We start from the raw sequence: 19,600 nt of genomic DNA on the forward strand, positions 1-19,600 counted from the left end.
GGAATAAAAATGAAATGTGATAATGACTTAATTGCAGACTATGTTATTAATAATTCAAAAATAATTTTCGTAAAACGGATTAGAGAAAAAAGTGTGAATAATAGTCAATAAATAATAATAATTAGATACAAAATAAGATTAGCGTGTTGTATATTTGTACAAAATTGTATACATAGAATGGATAAAAAAGAAATAAATAAAAAATACATACATAATTAATGCAACAATGAAGCTCATACGGATAATACAAATAAACTAATTTAAAATTATTTAATTTTCTGATGACGATGATGAAGAAGATGAATGAGATGTTTGTGAACTATTGTCGTTGTCATCGCCATCCTCTGATGACTCTTTAATTAACTTGTAATATTCAGCCATGGTAATTTTCTTTGGTAATACTTCTAAAAAAAAAACAGCATACGTTATAATAATGTTAAAGATATTTATGTTAATTAATATTCAGTATGACATAAAAACTGTATAAATGTCAAACCGAACAAACCCAGATTTACATCAAACCGCTCAATATTAAAACTTAAGTTCTTAGTATGGTCCAAAAATCAAACTTACAAAATGTAGAATTTATGTTTACATAAATTGTTTTGAGAAATTCTATAAACAATTTTTTACAAAAATAAGTAGTTTTTTTTTTTTTAAGTTTATGGTTATGAAAAATGTTTGTTAGAAACAACATTCAAAACACTGAAGTTTTTATTAGAATATGCAATAATGGGTAGGATCATCATGGTTTTGTTCAATATTTATTTTATATAATTATTTCACTTGATTTGAGTAGGTATACAAAAACTTATTTATAAGTTCATAAAGAGTTTTAATACTTTCACATCATAAATATTTAGCAGCGTAAACAAGTTCTGGTCAAAATCTAAGGTTCAATTTATCCAAAAAAATATGTAAATTCTATATCAGTATAAAAAAACATCAATTGATTTTACTTATAAAATTTTTTTTTAAATTATTTTAATTAAAAGTAATATTTTCAGGAATAATATACAAATGCAATTTTCAACCAGAATAAGTAATGCATCCTTGATATTATTATTAAGTATGAATTTTAAAACTCACCCCGTAAGAAGTACATATTTTCATTGTCTTCAACTGCCCTTGCAAGATCATTGTATTCTAAATTTCGTTGAGATCTCTGAACTTTAAGAGCATCTAAAGCCAATTTTTGAATAAACAACTCCTGAAATATAATTAAAAGGTCCCATTATTTGAGGTTATATTTTTTAGAACTAATACTATGTTAGCAGTTGTATGTATCTTGTAAATAGTGGTATTAATTAATTAATAGCAAAAACTAAATAATAATATTATACTTAGAAATCTTTTATAAAGTTCAATACAGTATATTACTTAAAACATTTTCATTCATACACTCTATTAGCCTCTTTAGTACATATTATAGTATATAGTATCATCAACAATATGAGTCCGCCCCTATTCATACTTGTTTTTCTGTTTGTGTGATATAATATGAAAATTTAAAGAAGTGACAAGTAAATTCTTAATGAGCTTATTGTAAGAAATAGAGAAATATTAATTTGATTTTAAACCAATTTTTTGAAAATAACAATGCAAACCAGACGGTTAAAAAATTATTATTTCTTATATATTGCATAGAGTATAATACTCTTAAATAACAGCACAATAATACTGGGAGTTAAATGTACAGTCCTAAGGAATTAAACATTTGAGAGTTAAGATCTTTAAAAAAAAAGAACAAGGACATTCGGGAGCCTATAAAACTACCGATTTTTGAAATGCTGACAGGATTGTGATATAGTGACATTCAATTCAGATACACACTATATAATATTTTCATAAATTTCATTTATATTGAGGATACAAATTTAAGGAAAAATAAAGATAACTTCTTTAAGTACTTACAGTCGCTTTGGTAACCACATGTAATGACGGTAATCCAATATTTTCAATGTCAGGGGTGCTTTTCATAATAGTTCGTACTCTAGATAATGGTAAATGCATGTCTTTTGATTTAGGTGTTTTGGGTTTGTCTTTATTAGAATCCATTTGTTCTGCATTAACGTCAGATGCTAAAAAGATGATCATAATACGTATATTATAGTGTTTAGTGTTTTTCAGTGTATTGAATGAACATAGTGGATATATTGTTAGAATGTTTTATACACAATTGACATTAATCATTGAAGACATGACAGTGGTGTATACATTGTTGATCGTAGGTTAAATGTTAATAACTTACTATTTAAAGATGACATAATTTAAATTGTATTAAATTGTGCGATCAAAGTAATGTAATATATTATATATTAAACCGCGATATGTTCATAAATCATTAAAGCACATTGATTTATAGTCTAGAAAATCTATTAAATAATAAACTGTTTTTGTCGGATAATAAATCCACCGAGTGCCTTGAAGAGTGAAGACTTGATCTCTCGACTCTCACGAAATCCAGATTCCAGCATTAAATAATCGAGTATCGAAAATAATAATATACAAAAATTCTTGTTTTCACTGATAATTGTGATACTGATAGTAACGGTCGTCTGACGAATGAATCTTTAATAGTTTAATTTTAAGTTAATAGATTGCGCTGTATTCACATGTTCCCGATTTCCAATTTACAGTAAATTTCTTATTCTAATTTCTATCGTACATACCTACTACATCAAAATACAAAATACCTACAATACAACAAAATCTGTTTGACATTTTTAATTGGAAATAGACTGAGTTAAAAATTTCGATTGGTTGCCGCGGTGTGGGAAATCGCATAAAGAGGACGCCACACCGCCCATTTTTAAGGAGTAAAGTATAGGCAATTTTTTTTACAAAATCTTAACTTAAAGGTTAAACTGTGATGTGTAACTATGAGTTCAGTAGTTAGGACCCTTTTCTTAGTAGTTAAATTATTTTTCGGACTATCGCAGCATCCTTGACAGCGATTTAAAAAAGAAATTCTGTTGAATTGAGTTTTACGCGGATTAATTTTTCTCAGGCTTCATATGTAGTTCAGGAAAGAAATTCATATATATATATATATATATATATATACATGATTTATGACAAAATTATCTGTGTTCCATCATCCGTATTTTTTTTTTTTTGATATAACTAATACAACCAACGATATATCGTTTTTAAAAAAGTAAAAAGAGTCCTTTCTTCTTAATTAATTAATTATTAATTAACTGGTTGAAATATTAAAAAAAGAACGATGGTAGAACACAAACAATGTTTTTGTATATATTATGTGAAAATTCGGTTTCTTATTTTTGATTACAGCCTTTGTAAAATTAATTCGCGCAAGGCGGGTTTTTTAAAAAAAATAACGGGTGTGTAGGGCGCCCTCTTAAAACTCCGAATAATTGGTCAAAACCGAAATGCCTTAAAACCCCAAATTAATTACGCTTTTAAACCAAAAAATACAATTTTCCAAAAATATTTTCACCGATATAATCTTTTGTAATTAAAAATGTTGTGTGCCATTCAAAACTAGATTTATTACAGATTATATTCGAGTAATTTTTTTTTTTAAATCAAAAATTATGCCTGCAAAACATGCGTTATTTTTGCGTCGCTCTGTAATGATTAACTTATATTTTGTTTTCGATTAATCGAGACGGGAGACACCAAAATAAAAATACATCAGTCTTTTTTAAATTATTAGAACCATAGACAAAAATCTCGACTTTAATGATTTTCAATTACTTTAAGTTTTATATTAATCCATTTTCTTGTAAATACTTTATTGTGAAATGTAGACATTTCACAATAAACTTTAAATGTACTTTTAAATTTGTTTAGTTAAAAATTGCTCTAAATGCGATTCTCGCAGTTTAATTTTTATAACATTTCCATGGGAGGGCCCTTAGGGCCTAGAAGCTCCTTTTGAAGGGGATGTTCCATATACCTACCAGTAAGGACCGCACTACAGGTTCAGTCTATGACTCTACAGATCCTAAATACACGGCCGTAATCGCCTACATATTGTCGTTACCTAATCGAAAAAAATACACAAAGTGAAAATTAGAATATAATGTACGGGCGGAAAAGAGCATGATATACTGTGTACATAGAATTTAAATTAAAAAAAGGCCGATAAACATTAGTTTTTATATTGAATGATATGCATAATAAATATTATTTATGGTATGAGTATTTATTAAATTTATTAAATACTGAATCCATATGAAATTTTTCATTGGCCAGTTTCTGAATGAAGCATAAAACATCATTATCAAATGTACTTAGAAGTTAAGTGGGTGATAGGAAGAAGATAACTCGGAAGAAAAAATGTTCAGATCCCCTCCCAAAAAAGTCAGCCAATCAAAGTAGGAGTAAAATGCTGCTACCTCGACGACTGAACTAGGCTCTAACACATAACCTACTCCCGGTCATAAGTGTCCATAAGAGTATTTTTTTTTTTTTTAGTATTTGCTAGTTTCAATGCCCTATTAGCTTAGCCAAATTAAAAAAGCGGGCATGACCTTCGCTGTACAAAAGTTCATAGGAACATCGATATGGCTTAATATACAAGTACCTATAGGACCCCCTAGTACTTTTTGGTACTTTCTAACGTCGAATGTTTTATCTGGTAATCTCTTACCTCACCTCCAGCATCCAGCTGGACCATCTCTTAACTCTAATTTCTTATTTCTAATCTAGTACTCTAATATCTTATCTCTTATATATTATCTCTATTTTTTTATCTCTAATATTTAAACTCTAATATTTTATCTATAATATCTTATCTCTAATCGTATATATACAGGGTGTCACGGAAAGTTCTACTGAGCTTCAAATGAGAAATTTAGGATGCTCTATGGGTACAATCAATGATATTCATTTTTTTTAATTTTAAAATTATTTAAAATAGAACTCGTATCTCATTAAAAAATGGTCTTACGAAAAAAATAATTTAAAATCGGGAGAAATAATCTTGTTGAATTGAAATGTATCATGATTTTTTGGTATCTGGCCACACATGCGTCCACCGAGTGGCCACTAAGTGGCTGGCATATGACCAAAACCAATTTATGAAATGTGACACATCATATTAGGTTAGAATTTTATTCTCAATTCAGTAGTGTTCTTAGTATTATTTTATATTAAATTATGTGTCGCATGCCATATAGTGGTTTTAGTCTCATGCCGGCCACTCAGTGGCCACTCGGTGGCCACCCTGTGGATTTGTGTGGCCAGATACCAAAAATTATGTTACATATCAATTCAACAAGATTTTTTCTCCTGATTTCAAATCTAAAATTTTTTTTTTTTGGATGTGTTGAAAATCCTAAATGTCTCATTTGAAGCTCGGTAGAACTTTCCGTGACACCATGTATATATATATATATATATATACTTGGTGACGTTCAGCGTGACGCACAGACTTTCCGATTGATCCCCAGCCCAATAACATATCTATGTTAAAATAATTTATTTGTCTTACGAATTAAAAATAATATTTTTGTTGGTGAATAGGGTTAGGCATCATTTAAAAATAAAATTATAGTTAACAATAATATATTTGATTAAATCAAAAAAAAACAATTACAGTGGTAACATTGTAATGTAAATAATTAAGTAATGATATAATGAAGACATAAAACAGACTCCAAACTGAGTGTAACACCTAAAGATATGGTTTGGTTTAAAATGTAATTGATAATGTAATGACGGTTTTACAATATTGTTCATTTAAATATCAAAAGTTCGTCAACTACACTGTTGGAGCGACCGAGTCCTGTATGTCTTGATCCTAAGGCATCAAGTAATTTTTGCGATGACGTTGCTACTTTGGTTCGGTTTTCGTGATATTCCTTCGCGAAAAACTAAAAATAAAACATAAACATTATTTTAATAAACGACTTAAACATTCCACAGCTGAATAAAGTTTTATTTCCGATACGAATCTACAAAAAAAGGTATTGGGTTTACAATGATGTTTTTTTACAACTTTTTGTGTCTGAAAACTGATTTGTTCGTGTAGCTAGTATATCAGACTACTACGATTAATAATTTCACCCTTTCGCCTATAAGCATTTTCGCATTTGACTACTTTAAATGTGATTGTATTTTAAAGACTGTAAAAAGAGGCGGTGTCTTGAAAAAAACCGTTGATACGTCACGATGATTTTAAGGCGGACAGATATAATTTTTAAAACAAATTATTATGTAATTTTTTTTAGAAAATATGATAGTTATTTTGTTCCGTAATTTCGGAGGTGGTTTTCGGAATAGCTTAAAAACAAAAAAAATATTTCGATCATGAAAATTAATATTTAAAAAAAAAATCGTTTCTTTATTTTCCCGGTTTCAATTTCAATTTACAAAACCATTTTTACAAGTTTTCTAATTTTATTTAAATTTTGATTATGAATAACAACAACGTAAATGTATTTGTCCGATTTCGGTAAGGTTTTAACCGGTTTCATGTCCTGGTTTTTAAATGCTGTTTTGTTTTACTTTATATTTGTATATATCGAACAATTAATTTGATCATTTTCGGATCTTCCAAGTTGTCATTAGTTAGCCGACGTTTCGGACCTATTGCATATTAGCAATTATAGGTAAGTACTTGTATGTAAACGAGTGCAATGGACTCGAAAGGTCATCTAAGTAATGATAACATGGATAAATCCGAAAATTATTAAACCAATGTTCCAATGGTGGTGATAAAACCTTTTCGTTTGAAAATGATTCAGTTTTACACTTGTATATGAGTATTGTATGTGCATTACAACCCTGAATTGGAAATATAATATTACTTGATAATTAGTAGTGTATACCTGTAATTTAAATGAATGGAACATGGTCTTTTCTCTTTTCTTAATCATGTATTCAGTAGGTAAAAGCCATCGATGCTCGTGGCATTCTTCTGCTGACGGTCTTTTTCTAAAATAAAAGACCAACGATATTATTGTTAAATAAGCAATCAGGTAAGCTGCAAATATAACACAGATATGTCTCACGTTGGCGTTCGTTTGAACAACAACATCAAGAATCGTGTGGCTTCTTGAGATAAGTCTTTGTATAAATATTCAAATCTATATCTAACAAATGTTATATTTTGTCTTGTTTCTATATCATTAGCTCCTCGGAACGGTGACATGCCAGACAACAATATATATGTGATTACTCCGAGTGACCAAATGTCAGAGTACGGATAAGCAGGTTCATTGCAAAGGATCTCAGGCGCTACACATAAAAATATGTATGAATGAAGACAATATATATTATTATAAATAATTGTAAGTTTTATTTAAGTACCCGTAAACTCAAGAACACTGTCAGTTTTTACCATCGCGCCAAGTTTACTGACTTTCTGAGCACAACCGAAATCTATTAACTTTACATGGATATTTCTAATCGAAGCCATCACTATGTTGTCAGGTTGTAAATTTAAATGAGCATAGCCTCTCCAATGTAGATATTGTAATCCGTCCAACACCTGAAGTAAAGTGACTTTAGTATGTATTTATCGGTTGTTGACTATTAAATAAATCTGTACCTTGGGTCTAAAAGGATCAACGTCAATTAACGGCATGAATGAGTTAAAACATTAAACATGAAAATTGAAACACCTTTTATATTGTGTAAATTATAGCTTACGGAAATTAAAAACCTAGTCAATATTTTTAAGATTTACAGATAGATATATTGGTTATGTAGATCTAAGGTACAGAATTACAAAAAAATATTTAAATCCGGTAGATACTTGTGTAACAATTGTGGCAATCATTTGTTCTGAATAATATTCTTTTGTTGACAAGTATGTCAATATATCAGCTCCTTGGAGTTTTTCTTGAATAAAAACAGCTACCGGTGCATTTTCCAGCCTAAATTGTATATTATTACAGAATAATTATAGATTAAGATTTATCGTCACGGGTGATCAAAATCTCATGTGACCCACCTGAAAGCTTCATTAAGATATGCTATTCGTTCATGTCTTAAGGTACTCAAAGTGTTAAATTCATGTGTGATTAATGATTCCGTGGCAGGTGTGACTTCTAATAATTTAGCTACAATTATAGACTCGTTAGTAGTATCTATTCCTTTCAGAACAACTGAAAATCGCCCTCTAAATATGTTTAATATAAAAATAGGCTTGTATTATATTGTATAATTCGATGTAGGTAATAAAGATAATTATTATTCAGATTGAAATTTACCTAGCAATTTCTGAAATAAAACGATACTTCTCTATCGGAGGTTGTTCAACCCATTCAGTAGGTTTGTACTCTAGTGAATAATCTAAATTATTATGTGGCTCATCCCCAATAATTTCGTGTCCGTTTTCAGTTATTATTTGGAGATTTAACATTGCAGGGGGCACTTCTAACTTTGGACAATCTAACAAACATAATTTATACGGTATAATTAAATAGAAATAATACCATTTTTGTGTTTAGAATAATAGGGTCTCACCAGGGAAACTAGTTCGGACAACTGCTGATGCAGGTCCAGTGGGTCCCCACGCAATACGGTTCATTGCTGCTAATCTGAATTCGTAGTTTGTGTATGGTCTAAGATTCTGCATTAACCAGAATTCGTGATCAATGTTTTTGGCCACTATTTCCCATTCACCTTCTGAAAACGTTTAAATAATTTTGATGTATAATAGTCTTCAAATTAAGAAAACGATTTAATGCTGAGATGTGTACATTGTATTGGTTCCATAAACCTTGTTCGGAGCAATCGCAGTGTTCTTATAAGAGCTGTTTATGGAAACAATACAATTTTATACAAACCAGAACAAAAACTTAAGATACGTTATATTGTCTACTATCGAATAGACAAATTTCTTCAGCTGTAATTTTTATAAGAAAATTGATTAGATATCTCTGTTAAACTTGTGATATTTTGAAATAATTATGTATAGTTTTGATTTGGTAAACGCTGTACAAATTATGTTAAGACTATTAAAACATACACATAAAATATGTTTAAGCTGTATCATTTACCATTTTCACGAACTTCTAATTGATAACATAGAATTGGTGCATTTCCATCCGATTTTGGATGATCCCATCGTACTAAAATTTCCGTATCTGAAAATTCTTTTATAACCGGAGCATCCATTATTCCAGGTACATGAGCCAATACAATTCTAAATAAATGTATATTTTATTTTAAATGTAATGAGGAAATATGTTAATATAATTTATAAGTTTACCGTGCTCGAGCCGTCGTTTGTCCAAATTTATTTCTTGCCACGACTTTATAAATTCCCAAGTCTAATTCAGTCGCTGGATCTAATCTGAGAATAGATCTTCCGTCGTTGTCTTCTAACATTTTAATTCTATGACTTTCGGCCAGAACTATATCATTTCTATAACAAGTTTTATAAGTTTTAATAAATAGCTTACTTGATATACCATATGTATTAGGTGGCACGACCAGAGAATTTTTTTACCTTGGAAAGGGCATTATAAACAAGTGTACATATTTTAAATACTGCCGGAAAACTTATACTTCGGAAAGGGTGGGGAAAGCGTGTTACACTTTTGTAAGCACAACAAAAGACTCAAAAATATAGACATAATATTTGCCATGACACGAGAATAGCTGATGTAGGTATTTAAGTTGTGTCAGATAGTTTGTAATAGTGGTTAACGACTATAATAGTTATGAGTGATGACAAGAATGAGAAAGATTAGTCTTACTTAAACCATTGAACTAGTGGTTTTGGGACGCCTACGGCTAAGCACATAAGATCAGCTGGCTTGTCTGGTTCAATTGGTAATTTTTGTGGTTTTTCTCTAAAGAATGGCGGTTGTCCATCAATTCTTGACTCCAAAATGGCTTCAGCTTCAACTTGGGCGGTAGGTCTAGACCCAACTTCTTGTTTAAGTCTTCTTAATGTATACACATCAGCACCATATTGACTAATCCTTGCTTTTTGCTCATCTTCAATTTCTTCGTCCATTATGTCAGTGAACCTCCTTCTTTCACGAATAACTGGTGCCTAATGATATTATCAAATTATAAAAAAATAAAATAAAAAATAAAATGTCATCAGTTACCTCCCAATCTAAATGTGATTCGCTTCCTCCTCGACCTGATAAACTCTTACCAGCAACTTTCATGTATTCTCGCAAACGAACAGGGAAATTCGTATCTCTAAGCTGCAATAAATACGTATCTGGGCCATATTGATAATGACTTTCAGATTTAACAATTCCTATTTCTGTGTCAATTGGTTCTTTGTCTCTGGGAATAAGTTTATCTTTCCAACACGGTACATGCTTAATGTGTTTAGTTGGTTCTCGTTCTGGGGTTGGACTAGGTGTACATTTTATTCCTGGCGGATAGATCATTTTTGAAGGATGACTATAAGCCGAAGTTAATGGTCTACGCCTCAACCAGTTTCTACAAGACGCATTACTATACCAATCCCTAAAAAATAATCGGTTGTATTTTTTCATGATATTATTCAAATACTTTTAAAATATTTGAAAATTGTTAGTAACGTACTTGAAATTATTATAATAGTTTCTGAGGGAATCAGTATTTCTTTGATCAGATTCTTTTGTTATATTTTCACCAAGTTGTAGCCATGGGTGTTTTAGTGCTTTCGTTACGTCCAAACGATCATTAGGGTTTAACACTAAGAGTTTTGAAATAAAATCTTTTGCTAGATCGCTTATTTTAGTACTCAGAGTGTACGAGCCACTTTTTACTCTATCCAAGGTATCGGCATCATTGACACAACGGAACAGTGATACTCCAGTTAATAATAAATGAGTAATAATTCCAACTGACCACATGTCAGAATACAAATCGACTCCTTCTCCTTTAGCTATTTCAGGAGAAACGAACTCTGGCATACCATAATCAACGGTTTCTAATTTTCTTCGATTTACTTTTCTGCTTAGGCCAAAATCACATAATTTTAGAGTATCGCCTCCTGGGTGAGATATTAGTAAATCTCCAGGCTAATTATTAAAAAAAAAAAGTTTAATATTACTAAGTAGGTGCTAATACTATGCTAACTATAAATATACCGGGTGATTTTTTTAACGTCCTACATTATAGTTTATTCTTAAAAAAATTGCAATATTGTAGTTTTTCTTTTTAAAAACATTTTTATTCATGTTATACAGTAGACGTCGTTTATTAGACTCACTTTTGAATCAGAGCATTTAAGTCCATTGGACGAATGAGTCAATAAGACGAAAGGTCCAAGAATACAAGCATTAATATACTCTTTAATATTGAATAATATTAATTCATTAATTTTTATTTATGTTTTTTATTTAATATTTTAAACCTAGTAAACTTTGAGAAACATTTAACTTGCAAGCTCAACACTAATACTCCCAATTTGATAAAGCTCTAAAAATACTATAAACATATAAACGTTTGAATATTGTCTAATATTGTAATATAGTATAAACATAAATGTTTTGAAAAATATAAACTACCTACAAAATATCATTAATCAATCATTTGAAGAGAACACTGGTGTAGGGCGTTAAAAGAATCATACGGTATACGAAATTATTTTCCAACTTGTTTACTTACTGTTAAGCCTAAATGTGCTATGTCAAATTCGTGCATATGCCTCAAGGTTTTTAACAATTGAATAATGTACAATGATACATCGTATTCAGTTAGGAATGACTGTTTGGTAAGAATATCCAATAACTCACCACCGCCAGCACTGATTCAATATGTTAAGGAATATACATTTTATGTAAACTAATGCTTAACTTTAGTACCTAAAGTTAATAATCTACAATTTTTGAAAAAATATAGTTTTTGTTAAAACTTTAAAACATGATTTACATGAACCATATATATATATATATATTATAATATATATATACCATATATATATATTGGCAGTATCCTAAAGGTATTGGAATTACGCAAGTACAATAGATAAATATGATAGAAATGTTTAATAAAATTGTCAAAGGATACAGTTCTGTGATGAGAACATGTGTTTTGGAATTTTGTAGAGCCTCGTGAATCCGAATTATACGTCGATTGCTCAATTCACTCATTATTTTCATTTCATTGTCCATCAGTTTTGTTAAGTGGTCACCTTTAGCATGCATAACTTTGGCAGCGTAATGTCTACCTGTAGATCTTTCTACTACGTGGTACACGACGCCTTGTGTTCCTCTTCCCAGTTCTTCTCCGATGTCGTAGAGATCTTCTAAGTCCTTCTTCTTCCACCTAATTTCTGTTTTGCCGTTGTTTGAATAATCCGATTCTCGATCTTCGATATGAATAGCTACTGATGTAGATATAGAACCAGCTAAATTTCGAGCACTTATACTGTATAATCCTTCATCTTTCATGATAACATCTTCTATACGTAGAATACATATATCTGGTTCTACTTGCTCTATCTGTAAAAGCATAGGATATGGTAAGTATAAAAGTTACTATCAAAAGATACTAACAAAATGACAAACTTAATTAATTAACCGACCTGGATTCTCGCTGAATTAACTAAAGGCTGCCAATCTTTATACCATTTTATTTCTGGGTACGGAACGCCTACGACCCGAGCTTCCAATTTGCAGTTTTTACGTAAAGTTACATACGTTTCTTCGGGTCTTTTCAAAAATCTAGGATACTCGGCTATTTGCAATCTTACTCTTTGTCTTGCTGTCCCGTGTTCATTAGTGGCAACAGCTTCATACACGCCGATGTCTCGATCAAGCATTCTTAAACACACATTTTTTTTTATTATGCAAAATTAAACAATATGAATATTATAATCAGTAATGTTTTACTTATTAATGAATAAGGTTGCTTGGCCATTTCGAGTGTAGCTTGAATCATAACGACCGCCCATTTCTATTAATTCGTTATCGAAGTAATATTGCATCTTTGGTTTAGGATAGCCATACACAAACCAAAACAGATTGACATTATGACCTTTAACACCGTATTGCGTGTCGTGTTCTTGATGCAAAAATCTGAAACGATAGTTCATAAATTTAATGTGAACAGAGATTCCAAAAATTTGTTGAAAATACTTAGGAGCTTGTGCATAATTGTCGTGAGGTGGTCTCTCGATGTCAAAATCTTTAGGAAAATATGGCGACGATTCTGGTTTGAAAATACTTCCTCGTGGTAAATATGGTTTAAATTTTGGTGGTTCTGGTTCAAGTTTTTCTCTATTTGTAATTACAAAATAAAAATATTTTTAGTAGACAAAACAAAAACTTAATTTTCAAAAAGTAAAAGAATACCTGAATGTTAAAACAAATGGTGATGGGTCACTAACTCCGTAATTGTTTTCAACTCTAATTCGGAATTTATAATCTCTGAATGGTATCAAGTTGTGTATGTCACACGCACAACCTCTTATACCAGCTCTAGCTGTGGTCCAATCACCTTTAGGTTGTTCTTCCATTTCCACTAAATATGTGACTGGAGTTCTTGGAGTAATAGGTAAAGATGGCCTCCATGTTAATGTTAGTCTTCTGTCTGTCATTCGACTTATTATTGGTGGATCAGGTAATGGTAATGGTGCGCCAGTAGCACGATATCGATCAAAGTCTTTGTATAGCTCACCAACAGGACGTTTAGATCGTGAATCTAATCCATCTTTTAATATATAATAAATTTAATTAGTCTACGATCGAATGTAAAATTAAAATTAACAAAAGACTTACTGTCAAAAATGATGCTTGCCTCGCAATAGGCTTCACCGTGCGGATTAAAAATTCGTAATTTGTATCGACCAGAGTCAATAAGAGAGTCAGCATGTAAAATTTTTAACCGTATCAAACCACTTCCCTCTTTTTCCATTCTTATACGTTCTGTTTCATATAATCGATTAGTGTCGAAAAACCATTCGTACTCGGGTTCTGGCCATCCAGTAGCACATGCTGTAAACTTTGCGGTCATGCCGTCATAAATCTCGCAGTCTCCAATTTTTTTCATAAATGACGGTGGTTCTTGTTTTCTAGACTTGTCGACGCTAAAACGTAATGTGAAATACAATAATCAGAATTTAGACTAGGAATTTCATGTACCAAAAAATGTACACATGAACCCATTTTGGAGAGAATAACAACTTTTATATTCTAGATAATATATGCTACATAGTTATAGAAATTCTTACATTTTCGGAGCTATAGCAAGTTGCGCTTCACAAGTAGCAGTTCCATCTCTATTAGTTGCAATACAACTGTATAGACCCGCATCATCTTCTTGGACATCGCATACTGTTAAACTACAAACTTCACCGTCACGACGAATTTTGTATTTATCACCGTTGTTTAATTGACGACCATTTTTGTGCCACATAATAATCGGTGATGGTACTCCAGTAACTCTAGCGTGGAATTTTGCATCTCTTGAAAGTAGCTAATTTATAAATTATAAATATGATTTAGTTAGTTAAAATTTATAAATATCATTAATAATAGTGAGTACTTTTGCTTTATAAAAAGCGATTTTAGTGAGATATTTTTTTGTCGCCAATGTACTCATAAACAAAGCATAATAAATTACTTGTTCGCAACGCTTGCATATTACTTTTAGGTTTTTTTAGGATCTTTTAAATTATATATCTCTCTTTCTAAAATAATGTTACTCACTCTAAATGTCATTAAATTTGTAATTGGTCCTACCTTATCATATTAAAAATATTCCTATTGTAATCAATACACCTTACACCAAATCAGACTTATCATACATTAATTTATAATTAACTTTCTCTATAAAAAATTTAAAAAAAAATTGCTTTGTTATTTGAAAAAAAAACTTTTAATTGATTAGAACATTTGATTATATTTACAAATCACTTAAATATATTTTAGATTTTAAACTCACAAAATTAACTTGTCTACCAAAAATTCAACCAATAATTTCGTATGGTGTCGCTTTTTGGGGAGGTACATACTATATACATTTCCGCATACTTGAAGCAACTTTAAATTCGCTATTTAAATTCATTTTTAATAAACCTATTTTGTATCCTACTTTTAGTTTATATAACGAATTAAATGTTCTTAATTTTAAGTCCTTGGATATCCAAAATGTTTTAATGTTACGTATAACATGAAAACTTTAATTTCTACTCCGGGTCATAATATTGTACTCGTCTAAAAATTAATTCTAATATTATTGTGCCTAAAAACAGAACTGTATTTGGGAAATTTAGTTTTAAGTATACACTTGTAGAATTTTGCACTAGACATAATTTAGAAATTGGAAATTATGTTGATTTCAAAATATATAAAAACTGTATTGATAGGATTCTATTTGAGTTGTACATAGCTTTACTACATTAGTTCTACATTCTATTTTATTTTTTATTCTTAGCTTAGTACTCTCTACTCTTGCATACCTTTGGCTTTTTAGGAGATTCATCATATTATATTACTGTTGTTATGTAATATTATTGTTAATAATATATTATCATGTTACTAACTCGTGCGCGAACTTAATAAATATAAAATATCGTTTTTCTAAAAACATTAACTAGTACATACTTGTTGATTATGCGAAAAGCGTTGAGTGAATATAGGAGCTTGGTATAACTTTCGAATAGAAACGTGGGCATCTGATACAGTAGATCCAAGTTTATTGGTTAATGTGCATGTGTACTTTCCAGCATCTCCAGTGTTGGTATCTTGTATTTCCAGCCCAATTTTATATCCATCGCACGAAAAATGAATTCTGTTACAAGGCTGTATTACTTTTCCATCTTTTTCCCATTTAACTTCTGGTATCGGATTACCGAGGAAAGGAGCTGATAACGTCAACAGATTGCTTTCTTCTACAGTTGTATCCCTTAGTCCGTGAAGGAATATAGGTTCACTTTCCGAAGCTTCAGAATTCGTTTTTGCTAAACTTACAATTATTTTTTTTTTTAAAAGTGTTATTATAATTTGGAAATACGAATTATACTCACAAGTAACTGCTAGATTAGCTTCTGATGAAATTGTTCCGTGATCATTTGATGCAGTAACAGTTATTTTGCCTGTAAGCTCGGGAGATGTTTTTTCAATCAAAAGATAATGGAGACCATCCGGACCATGCGTAAGTTTTACCTTTTCTCCATCTACGTTTAATGGACTTCCGTTTACCGTCCTAAAAAAAATAAAATATTATTATAAAATATAAACTGATCCAAGAACATTAATTATTAGTTGGTATCAATCATTTTACATGATATATTTGAAAATAAAGATTAAATCATTACCATGACAATTCTGGGTGTGGATATCCAGATAATTGAATTTGAAACTTTGCAGGGAAGCCTTCAACCACTTTTGAGTTTTTCAGAGGTGTAATAAACTCTGGAGCCTTGGGTGCTGGAATAACTGTTGCTTTTGCTTGGCTAGAGGCTTTTCCCAGTTCATTTGATATTACAACTTCATAAATACCAGCATCTTCAAGCTTTGATTTTTCAATTATAAGAGCGATATAACCATTGGGTCCCATTACAAAGTCTAATTGGGGACAAGGATAAAGAAGGTGTCCATCCTTATACCATTTAATTAAAGCTGCTGGATGAGCCTGATACTGAGCTTCTATTTTTATTGCATCTCCTTCAGTTATGTTGACGTCTTTTGGGTTTTTGATAATAATTGGCGTCTTTGGCGTTTCTAAGAAATGCACACATAATACATTTTTTAAACATTTATTACAGATTTAAAAATCAATTAGAAGTTTTTCGTAGCACGTGAAATATAAAAAATTTAAATGATTATTTTTCAATTAGGTAATTTTAATAAAATGTTGGAATACAATTTAAGAAAAAGGTCTTCATTCACTATAAAATATTTTGCAATAGGTATATTTTTATACTGCACATTGTGCTACAGTAGTATCAGTGAATTTTCTTATGTCTGATTATTTTATATTATGATTTATGAAGTAGAAAGTAACATAGCTGGAATCCATGAAAAATTTAGGAGGCTAATAGTATGTTTTATGTCAAACGAGTGGAAAGAAAGTATCTAGTAGTGATTTTGCTAATTTTAAAACAATTGTCATATTTATGCATAAATATTGCATATTTATGTATTTTCTATAAAGCTTACCTGTTACAACTAAAGCAGTGTTAGTCGTACTTTTACCAAAGTCATTAGTAGCTATGATTTTGTAAGCTCCACAATCTCCTTGTTCGACTTTATCAATTTTTAATAAAATTGATCCATCTGGATTTGTTTCTAACTGTATATGTTTTTCTTGACCATCACATGGTTCATCTTCTTTGAGTTCTTCACCGTCTTTGTACCATTTTACAGAAGGGCGAGGACTTCCAATAAGTTCTGCCTGTATCTCAAGTGGACACCCTTCAATCGCTTCTGTTATACGTTCGAATGGTTTCACAAAAGATGGTATAATTTCTGCCATTGTCATTTTAGATGAAGTTTCTGCTTCACCGACCATGTTAACAGCTTTGACCGAAAACTACAATAAAAGTTAATCTTTACAACTGCTTCTTAATACAATCAAATACAAATTTTACAGTAGCAATCTCCAAGTCGCTGAAATGATCAATAGTGAGGGTACTTTTAACTTGTCCGTCTTCATTAGTGTGTACAGTTACTCTAAGGTCAGGTATAACAACATCGCCGTTTTTATACCTAAATTACAAACCAAAGAAAAATACTTTCAGGTTCGAAGCAATACTAAAAATATATAAGTTTTACAATTTTGAGTTTTACAATTTATATTTATTAAATGTTTCATCGGGTCCAATAGAACTTAATTGCTGGTCGACTTCTTAGTCTACATGGTCTCCAGAATTTTATGGGCTACCTGATATTTTAAAAATATACTAAAATAATTTTTAAAAACCTGTAAACATGTCTGATTTTTATCGTTATCTCTGTTTTCAAAACTATTGTCGGAATACATGTTTCAGAGTAAAGTTAAAATTATAATGCATTTTTTTTAATAAAAAAATTCTTAGATGTGGAGCTTCTGAACAAAACTAGATATATTTACCAGGTAACTTTTGGTTTTGGAACTCCATTAACTCTTACAGTTAATTGCACTTCTTTATACTCTTCTATGGTTTTATCCTCCAACAATTTAACAAATGAAGGAATTTCAGCTAAAATAAAAGGATAAATTTAGATACACCGTTCAAATTTATGTGGGTAATAAATAATACATCTCAATAGCACAATTAAATTAATTTAAAAAATATATATCAGTATGTACAAGAATAACTCAAATGCTTTAATATGACGTATACGTGTCCTACACATAGTCATTATTTCGATTAACAAACATATCATAAAGTAATCAGCTCAGAAATACTTACTGTGAAGTTTGAGTTTTGCAGAAGCTGTAGTTTCGCCTACTTTATTCCAAGCTTTTACATTGTATTCTCCAGCTTCTTCTGGTTCAACATCTCTGATTATGATTTTAAATTTCATAATATTTTCTTCTAATTCTTCACTTAAAAGTTCAACATCATTACGCTCAGATAAATCTTTTCCATTAATAGTCCAAGAGATTTTAGGCTTAGGTACTGCTTTAATAATAGCTTCAAATACAGCTTCCATTGAAGGTATGACTGTAATATCGTGAAATCCTTCTATTTCCGGTCTCATTACGATATCCAAACGGGCACTACACTCTGCTGAATCAAATTTATTTGTAGCTTTTACTTGGTAAATACCAGTGTCACTTAGTTCGGAAGATGGTATAGTCATAGTAAAAGTACACTCTTTTAGACCATTTGCTATTTCAACAGAACTAACTGAAAAATCTGCGTTTACTTCCTTTCCATTACACGTCCATAAAACATCAGGAACTGGATCTGCTACTAGCGTGAATGACCATGCAACTTTTTGACCTTTGATGATTTCGAGGTCATTTAGTGGCTTTTTAATTTTTGGTCCACGAAGCAATTCCACGTCTTGTACATTAAGATTTGCAGATTTCGATGTTTCACCGACTTCGTTTGTTAATTGGCAAGTATATGTTCCAGAATCGGCTACTCTCAAATCTGTTACAATCAGCTTAAAGCATTCTTCTTCGTCAGAATCAATAATTTGAATATTTCTGGTTTTTGAAATTTCTTTTCCGTCTTTAAACCTGGCAAAAATATAATTTATTTGTTATATTAGAATAGTAGTATACAATACATATTTATGAATACTTATAAAAATATGTTTAGAGAAGTTTCGGTGCAATGATTGCAAACATAAATGAAATATTAGTAGTCTACATAATATATACGTTATGTGTTAATAAAATATAAAAAATGATCCCAGCTTATATTTCTTACAAGAGATGAACTTCATAATTTCATTAGCGTTATCTTTTTAGATTAGAAATTAATATATAATTAAAAATAGGTAGATATAATAAATTTACAGCAGACATTTTGTATAATGTGTTTACCATTTAATTTTTGGCTTGGGGGCTCCTCGAGCTTTGACATCAAAAACTTGTGTGAGTGACTCATAGGTTTCTATATCATCCATACCGGATATAACTTCAGGTGGAACTGGAAAACAAAATATTCAAAATTGTTATAATAAATTAAAGAAAGCATATCTTATGAACGTTTCAGTATCACTTACCAAATATGTATGACATTACAAAAATACAAGACAAGCAAAACGTACGTACTATG

At 30.4% G+C, this 19,600-nt stretch overlaps 2 protein-coding genes across 51 annotated transcripts in view; both read right to left on the reverse strand.

Moving 5' to 3' along the window:
- Positions 1-133: 133 nt before the first annotated feature.
- Positions 134-2,505, reverse strand: LOC126845856 (chromatin accessibility complex protein 1). The gene is made up of 4 exons (XM_050584845.1): positions 2,252-2,505; positions 1,915-2,081; positions 1,090-1,210; positions 134-404 (listed from the first exon to the last, which is right to left on the reverse strand). Exons 1-4 carry the CDS (start codon positions 2,265-2,267, stop codon positions 271-273), a joined length of 438 nt encoding a protein of 145 aa, XP_050440802.1. The 5' UTR covers positions 2,268-2,505; the 3' UTR covers positions 134-270.
- Positions 2,506-5,521: 3,016 nt separating this feature from the next.
- Positions 5,522-19,600, reverse strand: part of LOC126845844 (obscurin) — a 44,406-nt gene continuing 30,327 nt past the window's right edge. For all 50 annotated transcript variants that reach the window (XM_050584779.1, XM_050584813.1, XM_050584816.1 and 47 more), the window contains 29 exons: positions 19,366-19,471; positions 18,278-19,056; positions 17,956-18,064; positions 17,474-17,591; positions 17,043-17,415; positions 16,199-16,604; positions 15,908-16,086; positions 15,486-15,841; positions 14,111-14,355; positions 13,659-13,966; positions 13,233-13,590; positions 13,017-13,157; positions 12,771-12,956; positions 12,464-12,701; positions 11,947-12,380; positions 11,545-11,683; positions 10,495-10,955; positions 10,044-10,416; positions 9,684-9,985; positions 9,194-9,349; positions 8,982-9,127; positions 8,446-8,607; positions 8,190-8,370; positions 7,931-8,098; positions 7,733-7,853; positions 7,285-7,465; positions 6,987-7,212; positions 6,804-6,909; positions 5,522-5,846 (listed from right to left, as the gene is read on the reverse strand). In XM_050584779.1, coding sequence (XP_050440736.1) covers positions 5,709-5,846; positions 6,804-6,909; positions 6,987-7,212; positions 7,285-7,465; positions 7,733-7,853; positions 7,931-8,098; positions 8,190-8,370; positions 8,446-8,607; positions 8,982-9,127; positions 9,194-9,349; positions 9,684-9,985; positions 10,044-10,416; positions 10,495-10,955; positions 11,545-11,683; positions 11,947-12,380; positions 12,464-12,701; positions 12,771-12,956; positions 13,017-13,157; positions 13,233-13,590; positions 13,659-13,966; positions 14,111-14,355; positions 15,486-15,841; positions 15,908-16,086; positions 16,199-16,604; positions 17,043-17,415; positions 17,474-17,591; positions 17,956-18,064; positions 18,278-19,056; positions 19,366-19,471 — 7,196 coding nt within the window. In that variant the 3' untranslated portion in view covers positions 5,522-5,708. The remainder of the gene's footprint in view (positions 5,847-6,803; positions 6,910-6,986; positions 7,213-7,284; positions 7,466-7,732; positions 7,854-7,930; positions 8,099-8,189; positions 8,371-8,445; positions 8,608-8,981; positions 9,128-9,193; positions 9,350-9,683; positions 9,986-10,043; positions 10,417-10,494; positions 10,956-11,544; positions 11,684-11,946; positions 12,381-12,463; positions 12,702-12,770; positions 12,957-13,016; positions 13,158-13,232; positions 13,591-13,658; positions 13,967-14,110; positions 14,356-15,485; positions 15,842-15,907; positions 16,087-16,198; positions 16,605-17,042; positions 17,416-17,473; positions 17,592-17,955; positions 18,065-18,277; positions 19,057-19,365; positions 19,472-19,600) is intronic.

The sequence above is a fragment of the Adelges cooleyi genome, unplaced genomic scaffold (assembly GCF_023614345.1).
Source record: "Adelges cooleyi isolate 19-005CV unplaced genomic scaffold, UGA_ACOO_1.1 ACOO_flye_CR_arks_rails_tigmint_CR_PRNA_8, whole genome shotgun sequence".
NCBI lineage: Eukaryota > Metazoa > Arthropoda > Insecta > Hemiptera > Adelgidae > Adelges > Adelges cooleyi.

Bases quoted from the DNA above. Each gene is read 5' to 3' on its own strand.
- LOC126845856 (XM_050584845.1), bottom strand. The intron at 1,211-1,914 runs GTAAGTACTTAA...ATTATATTTCAG, and splicing joins ATGTGGTTACCAAAGCGACT to GAGTTGTTTATTCAAAAATT. The intron at 405-1,089 runs GTGAGTTTTAAA...TTTTTTTTTTAG, and splicing joins AAATATGTACTTCTTACGGG to AAGTATTACCAAAGAAAATT.